Genomic DNA, 22743 nt, shown 5'->3' with positions numbered 1-22743 from the left:
CTGGAAATGCACCACCACCCGACAAGGAAAGTCGAAAGTTTGATGCAGCTGGAAAAAGAGTTGCAGCACAAGCGGCCAATCAATGGCGCATTTCCAATTCCCAAGCTTTATTGTCAAGATATGACAGAGCTCATTGGGATGAAATGCAGCACTTTATACAACATCTGCCCAAGGAGTTCCAAAAGCGTGCACAACAAGTGGTGGAAGAGGGCCAAAGTATCTCGAACAACCAGATACGATCGGCAATGGATGCAGCGGTCACAGCCGCAAAACTGTGAATACAGCGGTCACTATTCGGAGACACGCATGGCTACGCACCTCCGGGTTTAAGCCAGAGATCCAACAGGCTGTGCTTAATATGCCTTTTAATGGACAGCAGTTGTTTGGGCTGGAGGTGGACACAGCTATAGAGAAGCTGAAGAAGGACACTGATACGGCCAAAGCCATGGGCGCGCTCTACTTCCCACAAAGCAGAGGCACATTTAGGAAGACACAATTTAGAGGGGGGTTTCGGGCTCAAAGCACAGAACCCTCAACCTCACAAACCAGACCCACATACCAGGGCCAGTATCAAAGAGGAGGCTTTTGCGGACAATACAGAGGTGGACAGTTCCCTAAAACGAGGGGAAAGTTCCAAAGCCCAAAGACCCCTCAAACTAAACAGTGACTTCAGTGTCACAAATCCCCAACACATAACACCAGTGGGGGGGAGACTCACAGATTATTACCAAACTTGGGAGGAAATAACAACAGACTCTTGGGTCCTAGCCATTATCCAACATGGTTATTGCATAGAATTCCTACAATTACCACCAAATGTGCCTCCAAGAACCCACAACATGTCCAAACAGCACTTGGATCTATTACAACTAGAAGTCCAAGCGTTGTTACAAAAAAGACGCAATAGAACTAGTACCCAACCATCAGAAAAGAACAGGTGTTTATTCCCTGTATTTTCTAATACCCAAAAAGGACAAAACTCTGAGACCCATCTTAGATCTCAGAACACTAAGGGGGTTATTACAACTTTGGAGGAGGTGTTAATCCGTCCCAAAAGTGACGGTAAAGTGACGGATATACCACCAGCCGTATTACGAGTTCCATAGGATATAATGGACTCGTAATACGGCTGGTGGTATATCCGTCACTTTACCGTCACTTTTGGGATGGATTAACACCTCCTCCAAAGTTGTAATAACCCCCTAAATCTTTACATCAAATCAGATCACTTTCACATGGTGACACTTCAAGACGTAATCCCCTTGCTCAAACAACAAGACTACATGTCAACATTAGATCTCAAGGATGCGTACTTCCATATACCCATACATCCTTCACACAGGAAATACTTAAGGTTTGTAATACAAGGAGTGCATTACCAGTTCAAAGTGTTACCATTCGGGATAACAACAGCACCAAGGGTATTTACAAAATGCCTTGCAGTAGTAGCTGCACATATCAGAAGACAGCACATACACGTATTCCCGTATCTAGACGATTGGTTAATCAAAACCAACACTCAAGAACAGTGTCTTCAACACACAAAATACGTCATAGAAACCCTTCACAAACTGGGTTTCTCACTAAACTACCAAAAATCACACTTACAGCCGTGTCAAATACAACAATACTTAAGAGCAACAATAAACACAAAAAAGGGATTGCCACTCCAAGTCCACAAAGGGTACAAGCATTCCAAAACGTAATACAAAGCATGCACCCAAACCAAAAGTATCAGGTAAAATTAGTGATGAAACTACTAGGCATGATGTCCTCATGCATAACCATTGTTCCAAACGCAAGATTACACATGTGGCCCTTACAACAGTGCCTAGCAACACAATGGACACATGCACAGGGTCAACTTCAAGATCTAGTGTTGATAGACCGCCAAACACACACCTCGCTTCAATGGTGGAATCATGTAAATTTAAATCAAGGGCGGCCTTTCCAAGACCCAGTGCCTCAATACGTGATCACAACAGATGCTTCCATGATAGGGTGGGGAGCACACCTCAACCAACACAGCATCCAGGGACAATGGGACACTCTGCAGAAACAACTTCATATCAATCAGCTAGAACTACTAGCAGTGTTTCTAGCGTTGGAAGCAGTTTAACCGCTAATAGCCCACAAACACATTCTTGTCAAAACAGACAACATGACAACAATGTATTACTTAAACAAACAGGGAGGCACACACTCATCACAACTGTGCCTCTTAGTACAAAAAAATTGGCATTGGGCGATTCACAATCACATTCGCCTAATAGCGCACTACATCCCAGGAATTCAGAACCAGTTGGCCAACAATCTCAGTCGGGATCACCAACAAATCCACAAATGGGAGATTCATCCCCAGATACTACAAACCTACTTCCATAACTGGGGAATACGGCAAATAGACCTATTTGCAACAAAAGAAAACGCAAAATGCCAAAACTTCGCATCCAGGTACCCACAGCCTCACTCCAAGGGCAATGCGTTATGGATGAGGTGGTCAGGGATATTTGCTTACGCTTTTCCCCCTCTCCCACTCCTTCCATATCTGGTAAACAAATTGAGTCAAAACAAACTCAAACTAATACTAATAGCGCCAACTTGGGCACGACAACCTTGGTACACAACACTACTAGACCTCTCAGTAGTGCCTCATATCAAACTACCAAACAGACCAGCTCTGTTAACTCAACACAAACAACAGATCAGACACCCAAATCCAGCATCGCTCAATCTAGCAATCTGGCTCCTGAAGTCTTAGAATTCGGACATCTAGACCTTATACAAGAATGTATGGAGGTCATCAAACAGGCTAGAAAACCTACTACAAGACATTGCTATGCAAATAAATGGAAACGATTTGTTTATTACTGTCATAATAATCAAATTCAACCATTACACACGTCCGCCAAAAACATTGTAAGCTACTTACTACACTTACAAAAATCTAAGTTAGCTTTTTCATCCATTAAAATACATCTCACAGCAATTTCTGCCTATCTGCAAATTACACATTCAACTTCACTATTTAGAATCCCAGTCATAAAAGCATTTATGGATGGTCTAAAAAGGATCATTCCACCAAGAACACCACCAGTTCCTTAGTGGAACCTCAATATTGTATTAACGCGACTCATGGGTCCACCATTCGAACCCATGCACTCTTGTGAAATGCAATACTTAACTTGGAAAGTAGCCTTCCTAATAGCTATCACATCTCTCAGAAGAGTAAGTGAAATACAAGCCTTTACCATACAGGAACCCTTTATACAAATACATAAGCATAAAGTGGTTCTACGCACAAATCCCACATTTTTGCCAAAAGTTATATCACCGTTCCACTTAAACCAAACTGTGGAACTGCCAGTGTTTTTTTCAGAACCAGACTCTGTAGCTGAAAGAGCATTACATACATTAGACATAAAAAGAGCTATAATGTACTACATTGATAGGACCAAACAGTTTCGCAAAACAAAACAATTGTTTGTAGCGTTCCAAAAACCTCATGCAGGAAATCCAATATCCAAACAAGGCATTGCCAGATGGATAGTTAAACGTATTCAAACCTGTTATGTTAAAGCAAAGAGAGAACTGCCCATTACACCAAAGGCACACTCCACTAGAAAGAAAGGCGCCACAATGGCCTTTCTAGGAAATATACCAATGACAGAAATCTGTAAGGCAGCCACATGGTCTACGCCTCATACATTCACTAAACATTACTGCGTGGATGTGTTAACAACACAACAAGCCACAGTAGGACAAGCAGTACTAAGAACATTATTTCAAACAACTTCAACTCCTACAGGCTAAACCACCACTTTTGGGGGAGATAACTGCTTACTAGTCTATGCACAGCATGTGTATCTGCAGCTACACATGCCATCGAACGGAAAATGTCACTTACCCAGTGTACATCTGTTCGTGGCATGAGACGCTGCAGATTCACATGCGTCCTCCCACCTCCCCGGAAGCCTGTAGCCGTTATAAGTTGATTAAAATTAAACTTGTAAATTTGTAAATAAAACACTTTTAGTCACATTATGTACATACATACTTACTCCATTGCATGGGCACTATTACTATATACACAACTCCTACCTCACCCTCTGCGGGGAAAACAATCTAAGATGGAGTCGACGCCCATGCGCAATGGATCCGAAAAGGGAGGAGTCCCTCGATCTCGTGACTCGAAAAGACTTCTTCGAAGAAAAACAACTTGTAACACTCCGAGCCCAACACTAGATGGCGGGATATGCACAGCATGTGAATCTGCAGCGTCTCATGCCACGAACAGATGTACACTGGGTAAGTGACATTTTCCATATATATATCTGTGAATACAATTGATTCACCAGTTGGGTATGGTCGATTGTGGGCATGGCAAGGTGGTGAAAACTACTGAGCCTTTCTCAAGAAGAGTCTGTTGATTACATTAACATACGGATACCTCTATCGAAGCCCCTGGCGTGGCTTTTTGTATTACAGCTGACAGAATTAAATTATTATGTTTATCTTGTAGTGCAGAGGTAATATAAAAGCAAACTTAATTCATAATTATACATTACATGACAAGTAACAGTTGCCTTTTTAGGTTTGAAGTAAATTGGGTCTACCACTAATACTGATTTGTCCTGAAATTTAATAGATGCAAGGTCTGTACTAAGCAAGTATCAAATGAGTCAGCAAAACCAAGTATGCCAATTAACAAAGCATATGAAGGAGTAATCGTGTTTTCCTGCCACAAGTTTGCATAAATTTAACACAGTGCTGGTGGAGGCTTTAAGGGCATAACCTATAAACACATCGAAATTCACATTTATGTTTCATCAGTATCTCCCTGTATACAAACGATTTAGCCTCACTGGTATCATCATAGACTTATTTTACAATTACCAGTTTGATTTGTAGAGAGTGTATGCATGCATGTATGTCAATGTGGATACTTTTATGTAAAACATTTGTATTTTTTTTTTTTTATCAGAGATCAAAGCATGAAATTCCCCAGTGAGTCTCTGTTACATAGTTAATAGTTAACAAGAGTGGATATTTTTTCATTTTCCTAATAAAAAATACATTTTTCCTAGTAGTATTTCACCCGCAGTCTCAATAATCTGCACACGGTCAATACTCCATGAACTTCCTACTCTCCTTCATGGGCTACTTTCCCACCTCTCATGGTTCTAGGTGATTTGCAGCCACATAACCAATAATAGGTCCTGTAGAACTGTGGACATCCGCATGCAGGTTGAGGGTGTGTTAGAGGCTTATCTCAGGTTTTGAGTGCCCTGCTGTTGGAATGGGGCGTACACCCCCGGTGGGTAGAAATGGTCGTCAACTTTGTAAATCATGTTGTAACAGTGAGTGAAGGGGATGGTGTTCTGAGGCCTTCTTGGGCCCACATTGGTTCTCCAGTTAAGCTTTATTTAGCTTAGTTTCATATTTTACACGCTTTAGCTGATATCTCTTTTAGCAATTACATTTTACACACTTTATGCTTGCATAATATTGTTCCGAGAATACATTTTACATGTTGCTTTCATTGCCTATTTGGAGACAGCTTCTAACATCTAGACATATCATTACATCAGAGCTGTGCCTCTAAAGCAGTGCGACTTTGATTATATAAACTGGACACTGCCTCCAAGGGGTCAGAGAAGCTCTCCAACACCTACTGTTCTGGACAGTTTGCTGTGTTTGACATGCAGCTCTGCTGACGCCGACCTTCCATCTTGCGGAGAATGATTGCCAACTTCAGTCTAGACCGGCATCCTGGCTCAGGTCTCTAGGTATGGGGTCTTTGGTTATCCAATTAGATCAGACACAGGCAGAGGGTAAACCCGCAATGCTCTAGATTGTAGCTAGGTAGGAAGATATAAATCTAAGATCACCATGGTTGGACTGTTAATTCTTTTCACCATGCTAGTAACCCTGGATACAATGCTTTGTTTCATCCGCCTAAGTATTGCAGCTCATTCTCTGTGTACAAGAATACGATTATTTCAATGAATGTCAAGAGCAAAGTGTGGATAACCTGGGGTCTTCGCAGGATAGGGCGGTAGACAAGTGTAGTGGGCTGAGACGGTCGGGACGGGCAATAAGGGCAGACCGGTGCCAGTGTGTCAGCGTTCTACCAACAGTGGAGTGAGCGGCACCCAGCTGTGCAGTTGAAATGCTCTTAGTGTTTAACCAGCAGATCCAGATTTATCAAAAGCCTTACCTGTGTGCGGAATATCATGAGTGAGTTTCTACAGAGCAATAGTTTAGCACAAGCAGTAAACCCATTGTGATGCCACTGTGGAATCCTCAGAGTGGCAGAGCAGAAACTTCTGTGTATTCTCCCCCTCCCTCCATCTCCTGTTGTGTAGCCATTTTAGTTATAGCTCCATACACGTTGTTTTAGCAAACTAGTCCTGCCGCTGTGCACTTTAACCTAGACATATTTTATTCAGATTTGTTTTATTATTTTAACAATAGCCACATTTGCGGTCTTGTTTTATTTTCTCTATCTAGCTGTTCTTTGCCTAGGCCAGCACAGCGTTCTTAAACAAGACATTTCTTTCACTCTGTGTTTTTCTCAAGGCTGCAGTAAGATAGGTTGCCGGCAAAAGTGGTACACTTTGTCTCTAATGTTCACAGAAACATACACACTGTTACGTGGGATCCTTTCTTGGAACATCAGCTGTTTTATTATAAAGACACTACTTTGACCCATGTATGTTAGAGGGAGGTTCCAGCCAGATGACCACGACTGTATGCTGATTGTTGAGGGCTTCGCTGCAGCTGCTTATGTAGACTACAGGCCTCTTGCTCAGGTATGAGGGCTGATGTCTTCCCAGTGGAACCCGAAGGGCAGAATTAGAGCTTAACATGCTGTGCTTTAATAAAGCCTTGGTAAGAGCTATTCTTAACGATCGTAGTGACAATATGATAGCGTTATTTTTATGTTTCACTCTTCATCGTCCTAGTTATGTAATCCATGCTGTATTATCGAAGATGCAGTTACTTCAATAAAACCTTATTGAACCATACCCTGCCTCTGGTTGTCCTTGCACACGTGAGACTAATGTAACTGAGAGAAACAGATGAGATCTGAGTGACCACGATTTCCCTGAGGAGTCAATTGTGTCATGTGCTCGGTTGCCCAATCATCTCTGCTCTTGGGTGGAGATGAGGCCCTGCTAGTTAGCCGGAACAAAACCCTGATTAGGCTGACAGGTGTCACCTGTAGTGGGTTCAGACTCAGTCTCTCACAGTGCAAGTGATTCTGCCGCCCAAATCTAGTAGCCTCATTAGGATAATGAGAGCCTACGTGACACTCCCACCTCTAGTGCCCCCTACAGTGAGTCCTACCGGCTCCTCTGTGTTTAGTAAAACCACCCCTGGAGCCCTAGCTACAGGCCAAGTCAGGATCTCAGATATATGTTATGTGTATTTGTATAACACACCATCGCTTGGGAGAGTATGCTTGTGCTGAGCAGGTATATGTCACTAGCCCACCTTATGGTAGATTGGTTATTTGAACAGCCAGGTCTTCAGCTGTTTGCGGAGTTTATGAAGAGAGGAGGAGGCTCTGATGTGGCGAGAGATGTCGTTCCGTGCTTTAGGAGAGATATAAGAGAACACCTCCTGGTCTTGATCTGGGTATGCCTGGGATGTCTGCGTGTAGGAGTCCTGCAGAGCGCAAGTGTGTGGGTTGTTGAAGGAGGATTGTTGGGGCCCAAGTTGTGTAGTGCTTTGAATATGTTTGTGTGTGTGTGTGTGTGTGTGTGTGTGAGAGTTGAGTTTGGAATCAGCTCATTTGTGTATCGGAGCCAATGAAGCTCCCTGAGGAATGGTGTGGGTTCTGTGTGGGAAGTTGAGGACGAGTTCTGGATGACTTGTAGTCTTCTGGTGAGTTAATTGGTAATCTTGGCATAAATGGTGTTCTTGTAGTCTAAGTTGCTTGTGACTCCGTGAGGACTTTGGTTTAGTAATTAGACCATTCTGCTCTCTAGGGGTGGAATGTTCCAATAGCCTCAGAGCCCTCTGTAAGAATGCTATACCGGCCATTAAAGGCCTGTTCCCTCCAACTCTGGAGCAGTCCTTTAATGGATTGAACAGCCCGCTATGGCGGGCTCTAAGGCTATATTGTCTCCTGCCTTTGAGGATCCCCCTCGTCAACGGGGAGACATCCGATAGGATTGGCCCCCTCAACCTTCCCAAGTATCCCCTATTAGCCATACCTGGCTTAAAGCCTGGATTCCCCACTACCAGAGTCATGTGCAACGGATACCTTGTAACTTGGCATGTTCTCACTGCTCTGTAGCAGTGAATCAGTTGAGCATAGGAGGGCACTGCATACCAGGAGTTAATGGGGGGAACCACAGAAGTTGTTGCAAAGGTAGCTTACATATTTGTTCTAGTTTCAATAATGGTTTGTTGCGGAGAACCATGTGAGCAGTGGTGCTATCTACAGGACTGGTATGTTTCTGATTTGGTATTTTATTGATGTCCAGGGCACCAAGCTGTCCTTCCTATGGGGGGTCTATAGATCTACTAATTGAGGAGCTTTATTGACCCAAATAAAGTTCCAGAGCTTCTTCTGGGTAATTCTCATGGCATCTATTGGGAACCATATAGGCATTACTTTGTTCAAGTATAGTAACCTAGGCATGAAATGCATCTTCACACAATGTGTTATCCCTGTCAATAAGATTTCGAGTTTTCACGATATGTCCATCTTTGTACAGCCTCTCTAGTAATGGTGATATGTTGTTTCTGTATACTGTGTTTGAGGTGGAAGAATAGCACCCAAATATCTGATGCAAAACCAAATGCCTGCAGTATCTGTTTGCTGTCATCTTTTGCCTTTGCCATCCATTGCTCTTGATTTTTTTATAGTAGGCCTTAAAGGCAGCTACTGTGTAGAGCTCTTAACTCATCTAATAGAGCCGGCAGAGAAGTGGCTGGGTTTGCCAGGCAACAACATCTATGTATAGTGCTCTTTTATTTTGACTCTCTTTCATGGGTAGACTTCACTCGGTTCCCTATTACTTCCTGTGTGAAAGGCTCCATAGGTAACACGCAAACACTAAGGGCACCAGCAGACATCACTGTCTCATCCACCTAGGTAAGATAATCAGGTCAGATAGCTAAAACCTCACCTTCGTTTCAGAAGGTCGAACAAAGTCAGCTAGGATAAATGAAAGCATTTTTGTTTGCAACCAGAATTTGGTCGAGGTTTTCTTGAGGTGTCCACAATTAACTCCATCAAACACCTTCTCTGCAGCAAGTGAGGAAAGTAGTATCTGGGTATCTTCTCAAATAGCTTATCTGTAAAATTGAAGGTGATTCTTATATTGGCCCCTGCCTGTCTGCCTCTTACAAAACCCACTTGACAACAGTATCGACCATTTGTTCTTAACATGTTGTGAAGATCTTAGTAAAGATCTGCAGATCGCTATTTAGGCGGGTTGTCACCCTGTAGGATCAACAGGACTTAGGCTCTTGTTAGGTTACAGTTTCAGTGTGAGGACTGACTCCATCATGCTTGGTCACGGACTCAGATAAGGTATGCAATACCTTTGTCAGGGGGGAATCAGTATGTTGCTGAACACCTTGTATAAAGAATTCTGTACCTCATCGGGTCCTGGTGCCTTATTATTGGGTAGAAATGTCATGACCTTCTTCCTCTGGGATCAGATCCTCAAGTTCCTCCAGCAGCTTATGGAGAACTGTGGGGACCTGGACTCCTGCTAGGTATTAATCTAGCAGAGGGGAGTCACAAGGTTCTTCCTGATGAAGGTGTGAGTAAAAATATACAAAAGCATTCATGACTCCATGATCTGACATTTTGACTTGTTAGCGTTTTTCTCTGCATGTATGTTAATATGCATCCTAACAGTCTTAATGTTATGCATCAGAAGTCGGTTTGCTTTCTGCCCTTTCTCATAAGAGTCTTTGTATTACATCCAGTAATTTGTGGGTAACAACTAACTTTCCTCTGGCCCTGGTAATTCTCTATTCTCTATGTGTCAGTTTAGAGCTATTGCTTTTGTGTTTAGACTCAAGTCTAGTGATTTCACCCTCTAGGTCAAGATGTCTAGCTTTGGCGGGTCTCAGTGGAATATAAGTTCTTCTCTCATCTCTGTCTTCACTGCATACCCAATCATGGCCCAAGAGTTTCCCTCAGTTTCATTTTCTATTATATAGTTTGTTAAAACTTCACAGATCGAAGCTCTGAGAGCTGAGTCATGGAATGTGTCTTTGTTCAGTCTCTAACAGCATGGGGGAACGATGTTTAGGGGAGCAATATCAGTCCTCATTACCATTGATGTATGGTCTGTCAGGACATTGTCTGTCGTTGTGAATGCATCAGTCAAGGTAGTCTATAAACTAAGTGTAACTATGTGAAATGCAAACTTGTCATTCCACGCACTATTTGGTTGGAAATGCATTGTCAGGATTTAACACACAGGCACACCCAGAGCCCCAGCTAACCTACGTATGCTCCTCCGCCACAATGGAGGAGCCACCCCTGCCATAGATTTCCCATAAACAATGCTGTTTTACAGTGGCTGATGGCTATGCATACGTCTGGTAGGTTTTGACTATGTTTTATATTATTAGGGTCATCATTGATAGTACAAACAGGAGAGGGTACAAGAGACCCCCATGCCTAGTTTCTTTATAGACCAGTAATGTTTGTTTGGGTTGGGTACTTACTTTCAATTTCTTCGACATTTTTGTAAAGGTAGCTAGGAGAAGAGGTTCAGAATCTAGAACTCACACTTCTTGTAGCCAATAACCTTATGACCCAATCCACTCTATGAAACGCCTACTCTGGGCACAATAAATGTTGGCCCTTAAAGCCAGGTCTTCAGCATTTAAGAGCAGCACCACATTGATGCGTGCTTGTTTTCCTTTTATGAAGCCTGACAGGCAGTTGAAGAGATGTCTAGTCATATCTCCTGATGGTGGTTGGTAAGTGTTCTGGGAGATATTACGAGATCAGGTCTCCAACGCGTAGCTCCTGAACAACCAGTAGCTCTCCAGGTACCTCTAAAGTAGCTTTCCTGTGGTCAACTCAGCCTACTAGTACGGAAGCCTTTGCTAGGTTGAATTATTATATTTATATCAAAATAAAAAGTGCACACTTGAAATAAAAATGTGTGTATTTTCAGAACTCATAAGCTGATATTTGGAGGAAAATGGATGAATGTTCAAAATGTATTTAAAGCTATTATTCGAGTGATAAATCAGGTGGTGATGGAGAGACATAACACTCATATAATCACCTTGGGGCGCTCCTGGGATAACAACTGTAGCTGTTATTTACTACTCATGTAGAGGCATTCCAACATAATTGTTTTTTTACTTTACTGATGGCAACCCTGCCGGGGGGACTGATGTCATCACTGCTAACAATCTTGGATGGAGTGGTCACTGTTACATCCCCAATATTAGTAATTTGGGGTGATTTTCATTGAACATAAGTAGTTCCTATAACCAAAATATGTTAGAGACCCCTGTACTACATTACAGTTTAGCAACAGGATTGAGTATAAGGAGCTCCATTGCTCAGGGTCTCAATCGATCTAGCTTTGCAAGTAAGGACAGTGTTGGTTCCATCAACCATTGGTGACAAATCCCAAATTAATCAGTGCTCCAAAAATCAACAAACTGCCACTTAACCCCAGAATCGAATAACTTAATAACTTAACCCACATAGCCTCAGTTTACCCGTCTTCTATTAAAGTAATATATATGTTAGGCACAGTTCTTTTAATATGTCAAAATATTATATACCTATTTGTTATCCAGTAAACAAAAAGTAGTGGACCAGAGTGAAAGAAATGTGTAATGATGCTTGTTACATGGCTGACTTTTCGCCAACTCAGTTTTCCTTTCAGATGCAACGTTGAAATATGAATTCTGTACCATTCCAGCCAGTCTTTCAGAGATGATCATGACATCTGACTAACTGTACTTATAATAATAATCTAAACCTTTCCAGGTTGACATGAATGAATCTGAAAAAGTGTTACAAGACTGTCAGAGGGAAATCTGCATAAATCAAATAAAATAACTTTTTATGTTTTAGGAATTGCTCCAAATATGATGTTAGCAAAGGTTTGTAGTGATAAGAACAAGCCGAACGGTCAATACAGGATTCCTAGTGACAGACAAGCTGTGATGGACTTCATCAAAGATTTACCAATTCGAAAGGTAATATTTTAAAATTTTATTTCATGCATTTACAAAAACAAATAATTATCAATCAAGCATTTTAACATTCTGCAGGGCTTTTCAGGTCATTGCAGTCTGTATCTCTATGTTCAGCTGTGCACTGTTTCAGCGGTGACAGGCAACTATGGCAGTGGAGGGACGGTGCGTAAAATAAATAGTTTTTAAAAAAGAAAGATAAATAAAAAGTCACTTACCTGCTTGCGCAGACACGTCCTCCTCGCTCTTGTCCTCTTCTTTTCCTGGCGCACGTCCAGAGCCCCAGCTAACCTACTTAACCAATCCTGACGCTGCTCTCATGTTGTTAACGAGAGTAAGAGAAGCGGCACAATTGGAGAGAGCAGCTCTCCTAGCGCTTCCGAGGGCACTGTAGGCTTCTCCTGGCGCTCAACTCAGCTGTCTAAAACAACTGGGTTGAGAGGTTTATAGTGTGCATGTCAGGCTTGCCGTCGCAAGACGGCCAGCCAAAGTGAAATGCATACTATTAACTAGTGCACAGGCTGCCCGCCACTGCTGCCACTCAACAAGCCCCACCCCATCCTGACACTCAAAATAAAATGGTAGTGCATTAACTTCATTACTATTTTATTTTTCGTTTCTGAGGCACATCTGGGGCATTTTAGTGGGGTGACACTTCGCCGCTCAAAAGGAGGAGCAGTGTTTTCATGAGCATGTTTGTGGCAATACTAATGCAGCTTCCCACTCAGTCTACATTTCCCTACAGTATGCCTTTCACTCAGGGTGTGTAGATTGAGGATTACCCTGTTGCATTTTTTTGGGTTGAGATACCATCTGCCCCTAGCAGCATCCAGTCCTAAGTGGCTGCTCCACACACCCCAGATTTTCTCAAATTTCCAGGAGCATTCCTTGCTTTGAAAATTACCCTCTGTACCCCACACATTGAATTGGTATAGACCAGAAAAAACATTTCTCCTTTGTAGGGCATAGACAACACCTCTGATTATTCTGCATGTCCAAATAGTATGTAGGAAAGTTCTCTATCCCTACACTACATTAAAGCATCTACCTTCTGCTGCCAAGCCCTTTCTAGCCAAGGACTGCTTGGCATTTTTCAGATTTGTTTTGGTAATACTGTTGCTATTCTCAATTTGTTTAGCTCTCTTCCCACATATATATAGTTTAATAAAAATGACATCATTCATGGCGGCCCGACCTAGGTACACCGGTGGTTCATCCTGAGGTACCAATATCCAGTCATTTATGGCTAGGACTTGGGATGCAGAATAGCACAGTCTGGAGTTAAGAAGTGTATTGCCACTTGTGTAGATCTGTCTATTGAATACCATCAGTGCTACTGAAGGAACCCCATGTCATATCGCTTAGCATATTTCTAATTCCAACTTTCAAAGAAGGCCTTTAGAATCACATATGGATTAATTTGTGCGGCATGTAGCAACTTGGGAAAGGTTATCATTTTGAATGTAACCACTTCAGCCCTATGCCTGAGTAGAATCTACAGATTAAGGTATACAAGCTGACTTGGCATATTAGAGGTTTCACTGCCAGTTTGAATAACGACAGAGAGAGGGGATAATACTGCCTCATGTCTCTGTCCAGCCCAAACACCCTACAAAGCAGCAGTGATCTTTTTGTAGAGCAGGTATATCTAGGCCTATATCATCAGAGTGATCCCGAACTATTCCAGAATCATAGTTAGATATTGTCATTTAATGGAGTCAAACTCACTGTGACATCAAGAGGTAAGATTGGTAATGGTCTTCAGTGCCTCTTTTGTTTAACTGTTTTGCCGTTGGTATAGGTTTTTTGTGGTGGACCTTCGAGGTATAAAGGCTGATTAGTCCTTGTGGATATCTTGTAATATTTAGTACACCATTCACTAGTACTTTGGCTAGCACCTTTCCTCCGCATTTAGGAGTGAAATCATCCTATATGAGGCACAGTTCGTCTTTGACTTTTCCTTTCTTAACAAATGGTTGCGATAGTGACATATGTGGAGTCTTGCCATTACATATAAGACTTGATGCTTAAAACTGTTCAAGGGAAGGCCATTAGGACCCAGCTCAGGACTCTACCAGTGTACATCTGCTGAATGGAATCTACTACTTCTGGTATGTTGCTATCCAAGCCACTAGCATCCACCACTTTTAGCCTTGGGAAGGATCGATTAATCAGGAAAGTACAGGGTCTCATTTGTGTTATAGACAAGTAAAGTAATTTGCAGAGGTTAATGCTATTTCTTTGTCTGAATTTACAGTTCTACCCACTCTGTCAATTATCTTCCCTACCCATCTGTCTTGTTCTTCTCTTAGCAAGGCCAATAGACGACTTGCTTTGTCCAAAACATCACATCATTTTCCTTACATGCTTATGTATGTATCCCTTGCCGTTCAGTTTACCTTGTGATAGTATTCTGTAGGAGTAAGCCTTAGTTTGTCGTTCTACATCAGTTGATGGCTGTTAGACTCAAGGCACCCCTTACCTGTACATCCAGATGCTGTGCAGGAATGATGTGGAAACCATCACTCTCCTTCCCCATCTACAGATCTAAACATGTCTCAGATGGTGCACGGCGTTGACAGCAAAAGGGGTGGGGGGTCTGGATAGGGGTTTGAGAGAAAGCTCATGAATCTGTCTGCAGTTGCGCAGGTTGCCTAAGGGATGAAAGATTATAGGAATTTTCTGCTGTATGTTACAAGTGATTTTTTTGTACCGAACAGACCATAATACTACTGTTACTCTCTACTCTTACATCTACTTAAAATACATGCAATTTTTCATGTACATGGGTTTTGCATAAGATGGTAACATACTACTTGAAATAAGACCTACACAAGATTTACTCTGGTAACTGATGCACTGGGGTAAGCATTCGACATATATAAGTGGCACAGTACTTTTTTTTGTTAAAGCCAAAAGTATCATCATGGGACTGGCCATGTTCCAATATCCTGTACAGTTGTTAATAGCGGACAATTTGAAGGAGACACAGATTTGAAATAGCGATTCCCATTGAGTCTGCATATAACACTGTGGAGGCCCAAGAGACGCATGTTACAGCACAAGTTGAAGGTGTGTCGGAATCCCCGTATGTAGGTGCTGCAGGCAGTGCAGTGCGCCCAGCAGGAATCCCACAGTTCAAACAATTAATATGTAACTCTCCCTGAAGTCAATACTGTAAAGTAACGATTACATTGCTGCATACATATATTGAACATCAGAAATAGACTTGGGTGAATTATTTACCCTACTTTGTTACCAATTCTGCAATAGGCTGGTCTCAAAATCAAATTTACGTGGCTGCCGGAATGAGCCACTTTCATGCTAAAATATGTTAACACAAAAAACACTAAGCTTTTCAGAGTATAATTCATTACATATCTAACACATTATGGAACCTTGTCATGGATTATAGTATATTGTTGCAAAAGGATGTATCCTTGAACAACAAAAGCTTGTAATACGTATGTAATTTCTTAAAACAACACATTATTTATGGACGCATTGCATTCTGTAAGTGTTTCTTCATATTCAACTCTGCAGGAAGAACAATTCCGATTTTATTTGCAATCATTGAATTTCTGCAATTGATTTCTTTCTCTCCCATTTTTTCTCGGTTCATTTCAGGAGGGACATGTTTTATGACCCTCTCTGACCCCAAATTTACTCCATTCTCAACTTCTTTTTTTATATCCTGCCCTCAGATGACTGCCTTGAAGGCTTCCCAGAGTACACTAGCTGAAGTCACCGTTCCCAGGTTGGCAGGGAAATATTGCTCAGCTTCTTCCCGTATCTTTTCCGGAAAGCCTTTCTCCTTTAAATTTTAGACTTATGGGTCTATTCTAGGCGGCAGCTCAGTGTCTCTAATGCAGCCTGACACAGTGGCTACCACAGGGGAGTGATCCGATATCCCTTGAGCCAGGTGTATTACCCCCTAAAAGCGTCCAGCCTCTGAGTGATGTATGAATAGGTAGTTGAGACGTGAGAAGCTAATATGAACCACAGCTAAAAATGTAAATTGCCTCTCATGTGGGTTATGTGCCCTCCACAGGTCTATCAGGCCCAATGAGTCTACAAGGGCCCTCAGACCGCCGGTGCCCCTGCTCTCCCAGGTGTGAGTCAATCAGTCCATTACCGGGAACATGTCATCATTCATGTCCCGCCCCCCCCAGTATAAGGCTGCCAGGAGGTAATTGAGTAATAGGGCCCCAAGCGCCGGTAAAGTATCCGAATGCAGTTTGGAGGTACATATACAGACCAGAGATTTAGAGTCCGGCCATTCCAAGTGCCGGTCTGTGCCATGTAGAAACCTTCCTACATGGAACATTACTGAATGGAGAGGCACATACTACTAAATTCATGCTTCCCGGTTAAAGAGGAAAGCATTGGCAACGAAGGATGCAGCTGTTTTTTTTATTTAGAAACTACATGGGGTGCGGAAAAGCAAGGACTTTTGAATTGGCTTATTATGTGAAAGTGCCCGTTTTGCCATGAAGGCGGAACTAATTAAGGAAAACGAATGTAAGGACACAGTTTTGAAACATATTGGGAACTGTTGATTTAAGTATTTCTTTTACAATTCACATGATGAAAAGGTGCAGGTGGATTGTTAATGAGCGATTAATGGGAGAGCAAGTGTCCTTTAACAAAAACGATATATAGTTACAAAGACTCAGCCAACAGCTGTTTCACTCTGCATTGGTTGGCAAGCCTAGGGCTTTCTCCATGGGATTTTATCATCCAACAGGATTCCAAAATTGTTGTTCTGGATTATTAGTACGAGCATGTGTCGCACCCTGGTTCAACGGGGGATCTGTGCCATAATTAGGTGAATACAACTCACACAGTCTAAGATGTCGATGCATAATTGTGGTCGAGTGATTTAAAAACGTTCCCTCAATTCCTTGCTTAAGGGCTGCTGTCAGTATTAATGGAGTGAATGCTGTGCACAGGTTGATAGAGCGATTTCTTACAGTCTGTTACTGGATACTGTAGTGTGGTCAGTTTTATGTATCCTTTGCGCGTTAGCTTCAGGCGTTAGGTCTTTGTGCACTTTGCCCTGGATGTATTTTATTCCTTTGCTCGCAGCATAGAGCCTCTGTGCACTTTGATCTAAATGCTTTTTTTCCAGGTTCATACTGTTATTTTTCAAATTGCCAGTTCTACGGTCTTGTTTTATTTTTTATATCACACTGTTTAGCCTACTTCAGCCCTGGAGTTTTCAATAACACATTCTTGTTCACTCTGTGCTTCAGTCAAGGATACAGTCTGGTACATTGCCGATAGACGTGGTAGGAGTTTAGTCTTTGGCATTCTTGCGTAGGGACATTTTGTGATCACACTGACATGTTAGTTATAAAAACACTTCCTTGTCCTAATACATGCAAGAGGGAGATTCCGACCACGGAACCACAACTAGACGCTGACTGCCTTGTTGCAGATGCTGAACCAGATCACAGGCCTTTACTCAGGTATGAGGGTTGATGACTTCCCAGGGAATCTAAAAGGCAAGTTAGAAGCTTAACATGCTGTGCTTGAAATAGAACTAACTGAGAGAGAGTAGAATTTATTAACACCATGATAGCGTTATTCTTGTGTTTCACTCTCCTCGTGACTATTTCAATCCTACTGTGTTGTATTGTTCTGGTTATCGCGGCTCACGCCTTAATATCTAAAATGCAGTCGTTTTATTAAAACAAACTATAAAACTCAAACTGCCTTTGTCATTTGTATATGAGATCATACTGTAAATGAGAGAGCTGGTTTGGATCTGAGTGACCACGACTTTCCTGAGAAGTTCCAAAGATGTCATGCGCACGGCTGCCCAATCATCTCTTCCCCTTAGGAGAGATGAGGCACTGCTAGTTAGACGGAGCAAAACCGGATTTGAGGTGACAGTGGTCCTTCCAAGTGGGTAAGACTTAGTCCCCCACACAAGGAACAACCCTGCTACCTAGAAATCCAGTAGTCTCATTTAGGATAATGAGAGCCCACGCAACAATACCAGTTCAGTATTTGGATGGGACATGTTGGGAGACCCCCTTCCAAATACCAATATCTTTACCTGATGTATCAATGATACAGATTGAACAGTTCTAGGCTCCCAAGTTGGGTTGATAATGTTTTCTCAAAAATGAAGAGGTCCAGAGTGGACCCACTAGTGATACATCATTCAGGCTGAGTATAGGCAGTGGTCCACTCCTAACTATCACTGAAACTTTTATTAAAAATAAAAAAAAATACTTTTTGTTTTAAAATCTCACCGTTTCCTTAAAACAAATCAGGCTGCAGAAAAATCTTTTTTCTTTTCATTTTTTTGTTTTAAGGCAACCGGGCTAGTGACTTGCTGACTCTTGCAAACCACCATCTCTGCAATATTGACCAATCTGAGTGAGAGGCAAACCTAGGCCACTCTAATTAATATTAATTAGGTAGGTCAGATATTTATTTTGCAAACAACCTATTAGTACAAAAGTTGCTTCACAAAACTATCTTCAGGCCCTTTTGTTTGTGGTTCTTTGTATTTGGCATTCACTTACTACAAAATCTCAACTTGTGAGTTCATGAAAATCATGTCAGTTTCTCTAATTGTAGCACACACAGTGCATTCATGATGTCATGTCAATCTATGATGTTATCCGAACATTCTAAGTGCTGGATACTGTCACATAATAAAGTCCACATCTTTATCAACAAATCGCTCCTCCTCAAAACAATCTTTACTCCACCCTCCTGGCCTATGTAAATACATGCTATTGTTGCCACAGTCACCATATTTTAGCTATATGCTGTTTTTTCGATTTCATCCCCCTCGGCCACATCTCTGCTGCTGCAGTAACCTGAACAAGCTATTGCTAGGGAATTATTGTCACTTTCACCTTCTTCATTCCTGCCTTAGAACTTTGACGCAAATCGTCCTTGCCAATTATGCTTACTTCACCTAAAAAAGCTACCACTGGACCACACGTGTCCTCTCGATTAGACTGTGTGAATGCAATTAATATGGGTTTCCTAAATTTTCTTTCTTTTAATTGTTGGACTTTTGGCCATACGCAGGGTCATCCCCAGTCTTTTTGCCTCCTTCCGCCTGGTTTTTCTGACCTCTCGCTGTTGGCTCTAAGACTCTGAGCACTTTATCACTGCTGACCAGTGCTAAAGTGCAGGTGCTCTCCCATCTAAGGTTGGTATGATTGGCTTATACCTAATTGGCATATTTAATTTACCTAAAAGTCCCTTGTACAGTGGTATCTCTATACCCAGGGCCTGTAAATTAAATACTACTAGGGGGCCTGCAGCGCTGCTTGCGCCACCCACTGAAGTGGACTTTCAAACCTGTCTCAGGCCTGCTAGCGCAGGGCCTGTGTGCGCAGTTTTCTGCCACAAGGACCTGGCATCTAAACTTACTTGCCAGGCCCAGAACTCCCCTTTTACTACATGTAAGTCACCCCTAAGGTACGCCCTACCTAGCCCTATGAGCAGGGTGCCATGTATGTAGAAAGGCAGGACATGTGCCATATTGCATGGACTATCCTAGTAGTGACAAACAGCCTAACTTAGTGTCTCACTGCTGTGAGTGCTGCCTTCTCATAGGATTGCATTAGAAATGCCCTGCCTCCTGTGTAAGGGGTATTGTCTGATTTATGAGGGGTAGCGTAGGCATGTTTGGTATGGTTGTGATGGTGATAATAAATGCTGCTTACTGGTGTGGGTGTATTTTTTATTACTATCACAGAAATGCCACTTCTAGAAAGTGCACATTTATCTGTGCTTATGAGACTGGTGTTTTGCAGCTTGACTCCAATCCACGTCTGGGCAGAGTGACAGTTGCAGCTTTGTGCATACTTTTCAGACAGCCTGTACACAGGGAGGGTGGAGGTGTCACAGAGGTGCATCTGCATACTGAATAGTCTTCCTGGGCTGAGAGAAGGGAGAGGTGGGGCACACCTGCATTTGTAAAGACTGTGCCCTGGCCTCACACAATAGGGTTGTTAACCCCCCACTGATGTTTGGAGCCTGTGCTGAAAGGAGAGAGGGGGCACTCCCCGAACCAGTTGCAACTGGCTGGAACCTCCTCTCCCTACCATTGTAAAACACTGTAAGAACTGACTATAAGTACAGGGGAATTTTCCCCACAATTTGGAGACTCTTGGAATCATCTTGGAACTGGACACCAAAGGCTGAAAGGACTCACCAGGAACCGCCATGGACTGCTGCTGCTGTGCTGACCTTTGACCTGCCTGGTCACTGTGAAGGACTTGCCACTTGCTGCCTTTCCCTTGTGCTGGCCTGTAGCTGGGCCCTCCACCTGAGGACCTTGTCTTAAGATTCTGCTCCCCAGGGGCAGGGTGCTGTGGCCCCTGACCCCTGCATCCATTTCTTCACGAGGGGTGCTTCTCCGTGGGTTGCAGCGCGCTTCTGGAGCCTTGGGAGCTCGTAGGCTCCTGGCTGCATTGTGCCCCTTTAAATAAGATCACCGCAGCAGCCCGGGAAGCTGGAAGAACACTCGCGCACCGCATTGGGTGCAGGCGAGTGTCTGCTCGGGCCCCAGGAGGGGTCTGATCTTCTTGTGGCTTCACGGCAGGACCAGGGGAAGGCGCGGGGAGTGACCCTCCCCCCTGGCCTCTGCGTTAGGAGCAGGACGCTCCTTTTCTGCTGTTAGGTAAAACGGGCATTATTTTGGGGCCCCCACCCTTGGTGGAAGGGCCAGTGGCGGCCCGGGGGGGCCCCCAGAGATCACGGGTCCCAGGAGGGGCCTGTCATTAAACCGGAGGGGGTGCGTGGTGCCCCCCTCCTGCCCTAAGGTGTTTTTGCTGGCTTTGGCCCCCCTCGTGAGGGTCGGTTGAGGCCCTGGGGGGCCCCCAGTAATCACGGTCCCCAGAGGGGCCTGTCTATAAAAGAGAGGAGGTGCATGTCGCCCTCCTCTGACCCCAGAGTATAAGGGAGGCCCCTGTTGTGCGCATACGAGCTCCGGGGGCCCCATTGTTCGCCTTCTATGCACTGGAGGTGCCTTCATCCAACCAGGTACTGTTTAAAGGACCAATATAGTTGCAATCCAAAGTTCTTTCTACAGACTTTTGTTTGATTCATATATTACCTACCTGCGTTTGATGTTTTTACATATGTATATGCAAATGTTTCTTTTATGGACATGCTTGCTAATATGTTTTTCTAACTTGCCATATGTTTTCTAATGTTCCTACTATGGGCATTTTATGATATTCTTATGACTGTGCTGTGATGTAATAACGTGTTTTCCTCACTAATGCTTATGTTGCAGAATACTGAGTAACCTGTGTGTCATGTGTGACTACTGCTAGGTTGCAGAGTAACTAATGTGTAACGTTCTGACAACTGCTAAGGTAGCAAGATAGTACTGATATGTGATGTTTGGTCTGATAATTGCCTTGTGTACAATACAGTATATTTTCATATAATGTGGTGTTGTGTTTCCTTTGTGGTGGGGATATTGCGTCACATGTGTTGTGTGTGTTGTGCAAACGCTTTACACATTGCCTCCGGGTTAAGCCTGACTGCTCGTGCCAAGCTACCAAGGGGGTGAGCAGGGGTTATCTTGGACGTGTAACTCCCTTGCCCTGACTAGAGTGGGTAAGTTCTGCCTGGCTGAGGTGCATACCCTAGCCAACCAGAAACCCCATTTCTAACATTAATTATAGCTCATTCAAAGTTTGGCAGATAGGTAGGTTCTCAGACTTGTCTGAAAGGAGCACATCTCTCTACATTTAGCTAATTTCTATTTACTACCTTTACAAATATTCATTATTTTAAAGAGCTTTGTGTTTGCAACAAATTCTTTCAAATCATAGGCCTTCTGTTCCTTGGTACCCATAACAATTGATATCTGTGATCTCGCAATCTGCTTTTGCCAACCTGGTCTGTACTCGATGCATGGGATACGCTAGGTTTGGAGGGAGTTGTGTTTCTTATGTCACCTCTAAATGCTGGAGTTCCTTGCCCTCTTCTTTCCACTTGATCCCTAACCACATAAGATTTCTGGATCTCTGAAAACCTGGCTTTTTACTGCTGATCTTCAGCTCAGAACCCTTATCTGGGTCTGTCTGTTTGAGGCTCAGTTAAAAGGTGTACATACGTCTTTAGATCTCTGTGCATTATAGAAGTTATCTAAATCAATATTACCACTGTTCCAGCGCCTCTTTAGGCCAATGGTAGTCTCTAGGGTGCAAAGTGTTTAGATATTTTTTCAGTCCCATTTCCCACCATTTTTGGTTTCAGTACTGACTCTTGGTCCAGCACGCCATTCTTTTTTGAGCTCCTGTAACACTTTAGTACCTCTTGACATCCTGAGTCAAATTGAGTCAAATTGCCTTCATAGGCACTAACAACTAGTGATATATTGCCAGGGATGCAGCAGTGATAGACCAACGAGAGCAATCAAAATTCTAGAATAGGTTCTCAGTCAGCATGACAGTAGTTTCCCAACCAAGTGGGTGTATTAGCTGCACAATTTGGTTAACTGGTTGACCTCAATAGTTATTAAACTTTCAAACACATCCCCCA

At 42.9% G+C, this 22743-nt stretch overlaps 1 protein-coding gene across 1 annotated transcript in view; it reads left to right on the top strand.

Annotated features, from left to right (window-relative positions):
- Positions 1–22743, top strand: part of POLK (DNA polymerase kappa) — a 505299-nt gene that overhangs the window by 369135 nt on the left and 113421 nt on the right. The window contains exon 8 of the mRNA XM_069223734.1: positions 12086–12210. Within this exon, the coding sequence (XP_069079835.1) occupies positions 12086–12210 (125 nt within the window). The remainder of the gene's footprint in view (positions 1–12085; positions 12211–22743) is intronic.

Source organism: Pleurodeles waltl, chromosome 1_1, assembly GCF_031143425.1.
Source record: "Pleurodeles waltl isolate 20211129_DDA chromosome 1_1, aPleWal1.hap1.20221129, whole genome shotgun sequence".
NCBI lineage: Eukaryota > Metazoa > Chordata > Amphibia > Caudata > Salamandridae > Pleurodeles > Pleurodeles waltl.
The sequence above is the reverse complement of the archived record's forward strand: the minus strand, read 5'-3'. Positions and strand labels throughout refer to the sequence as shown.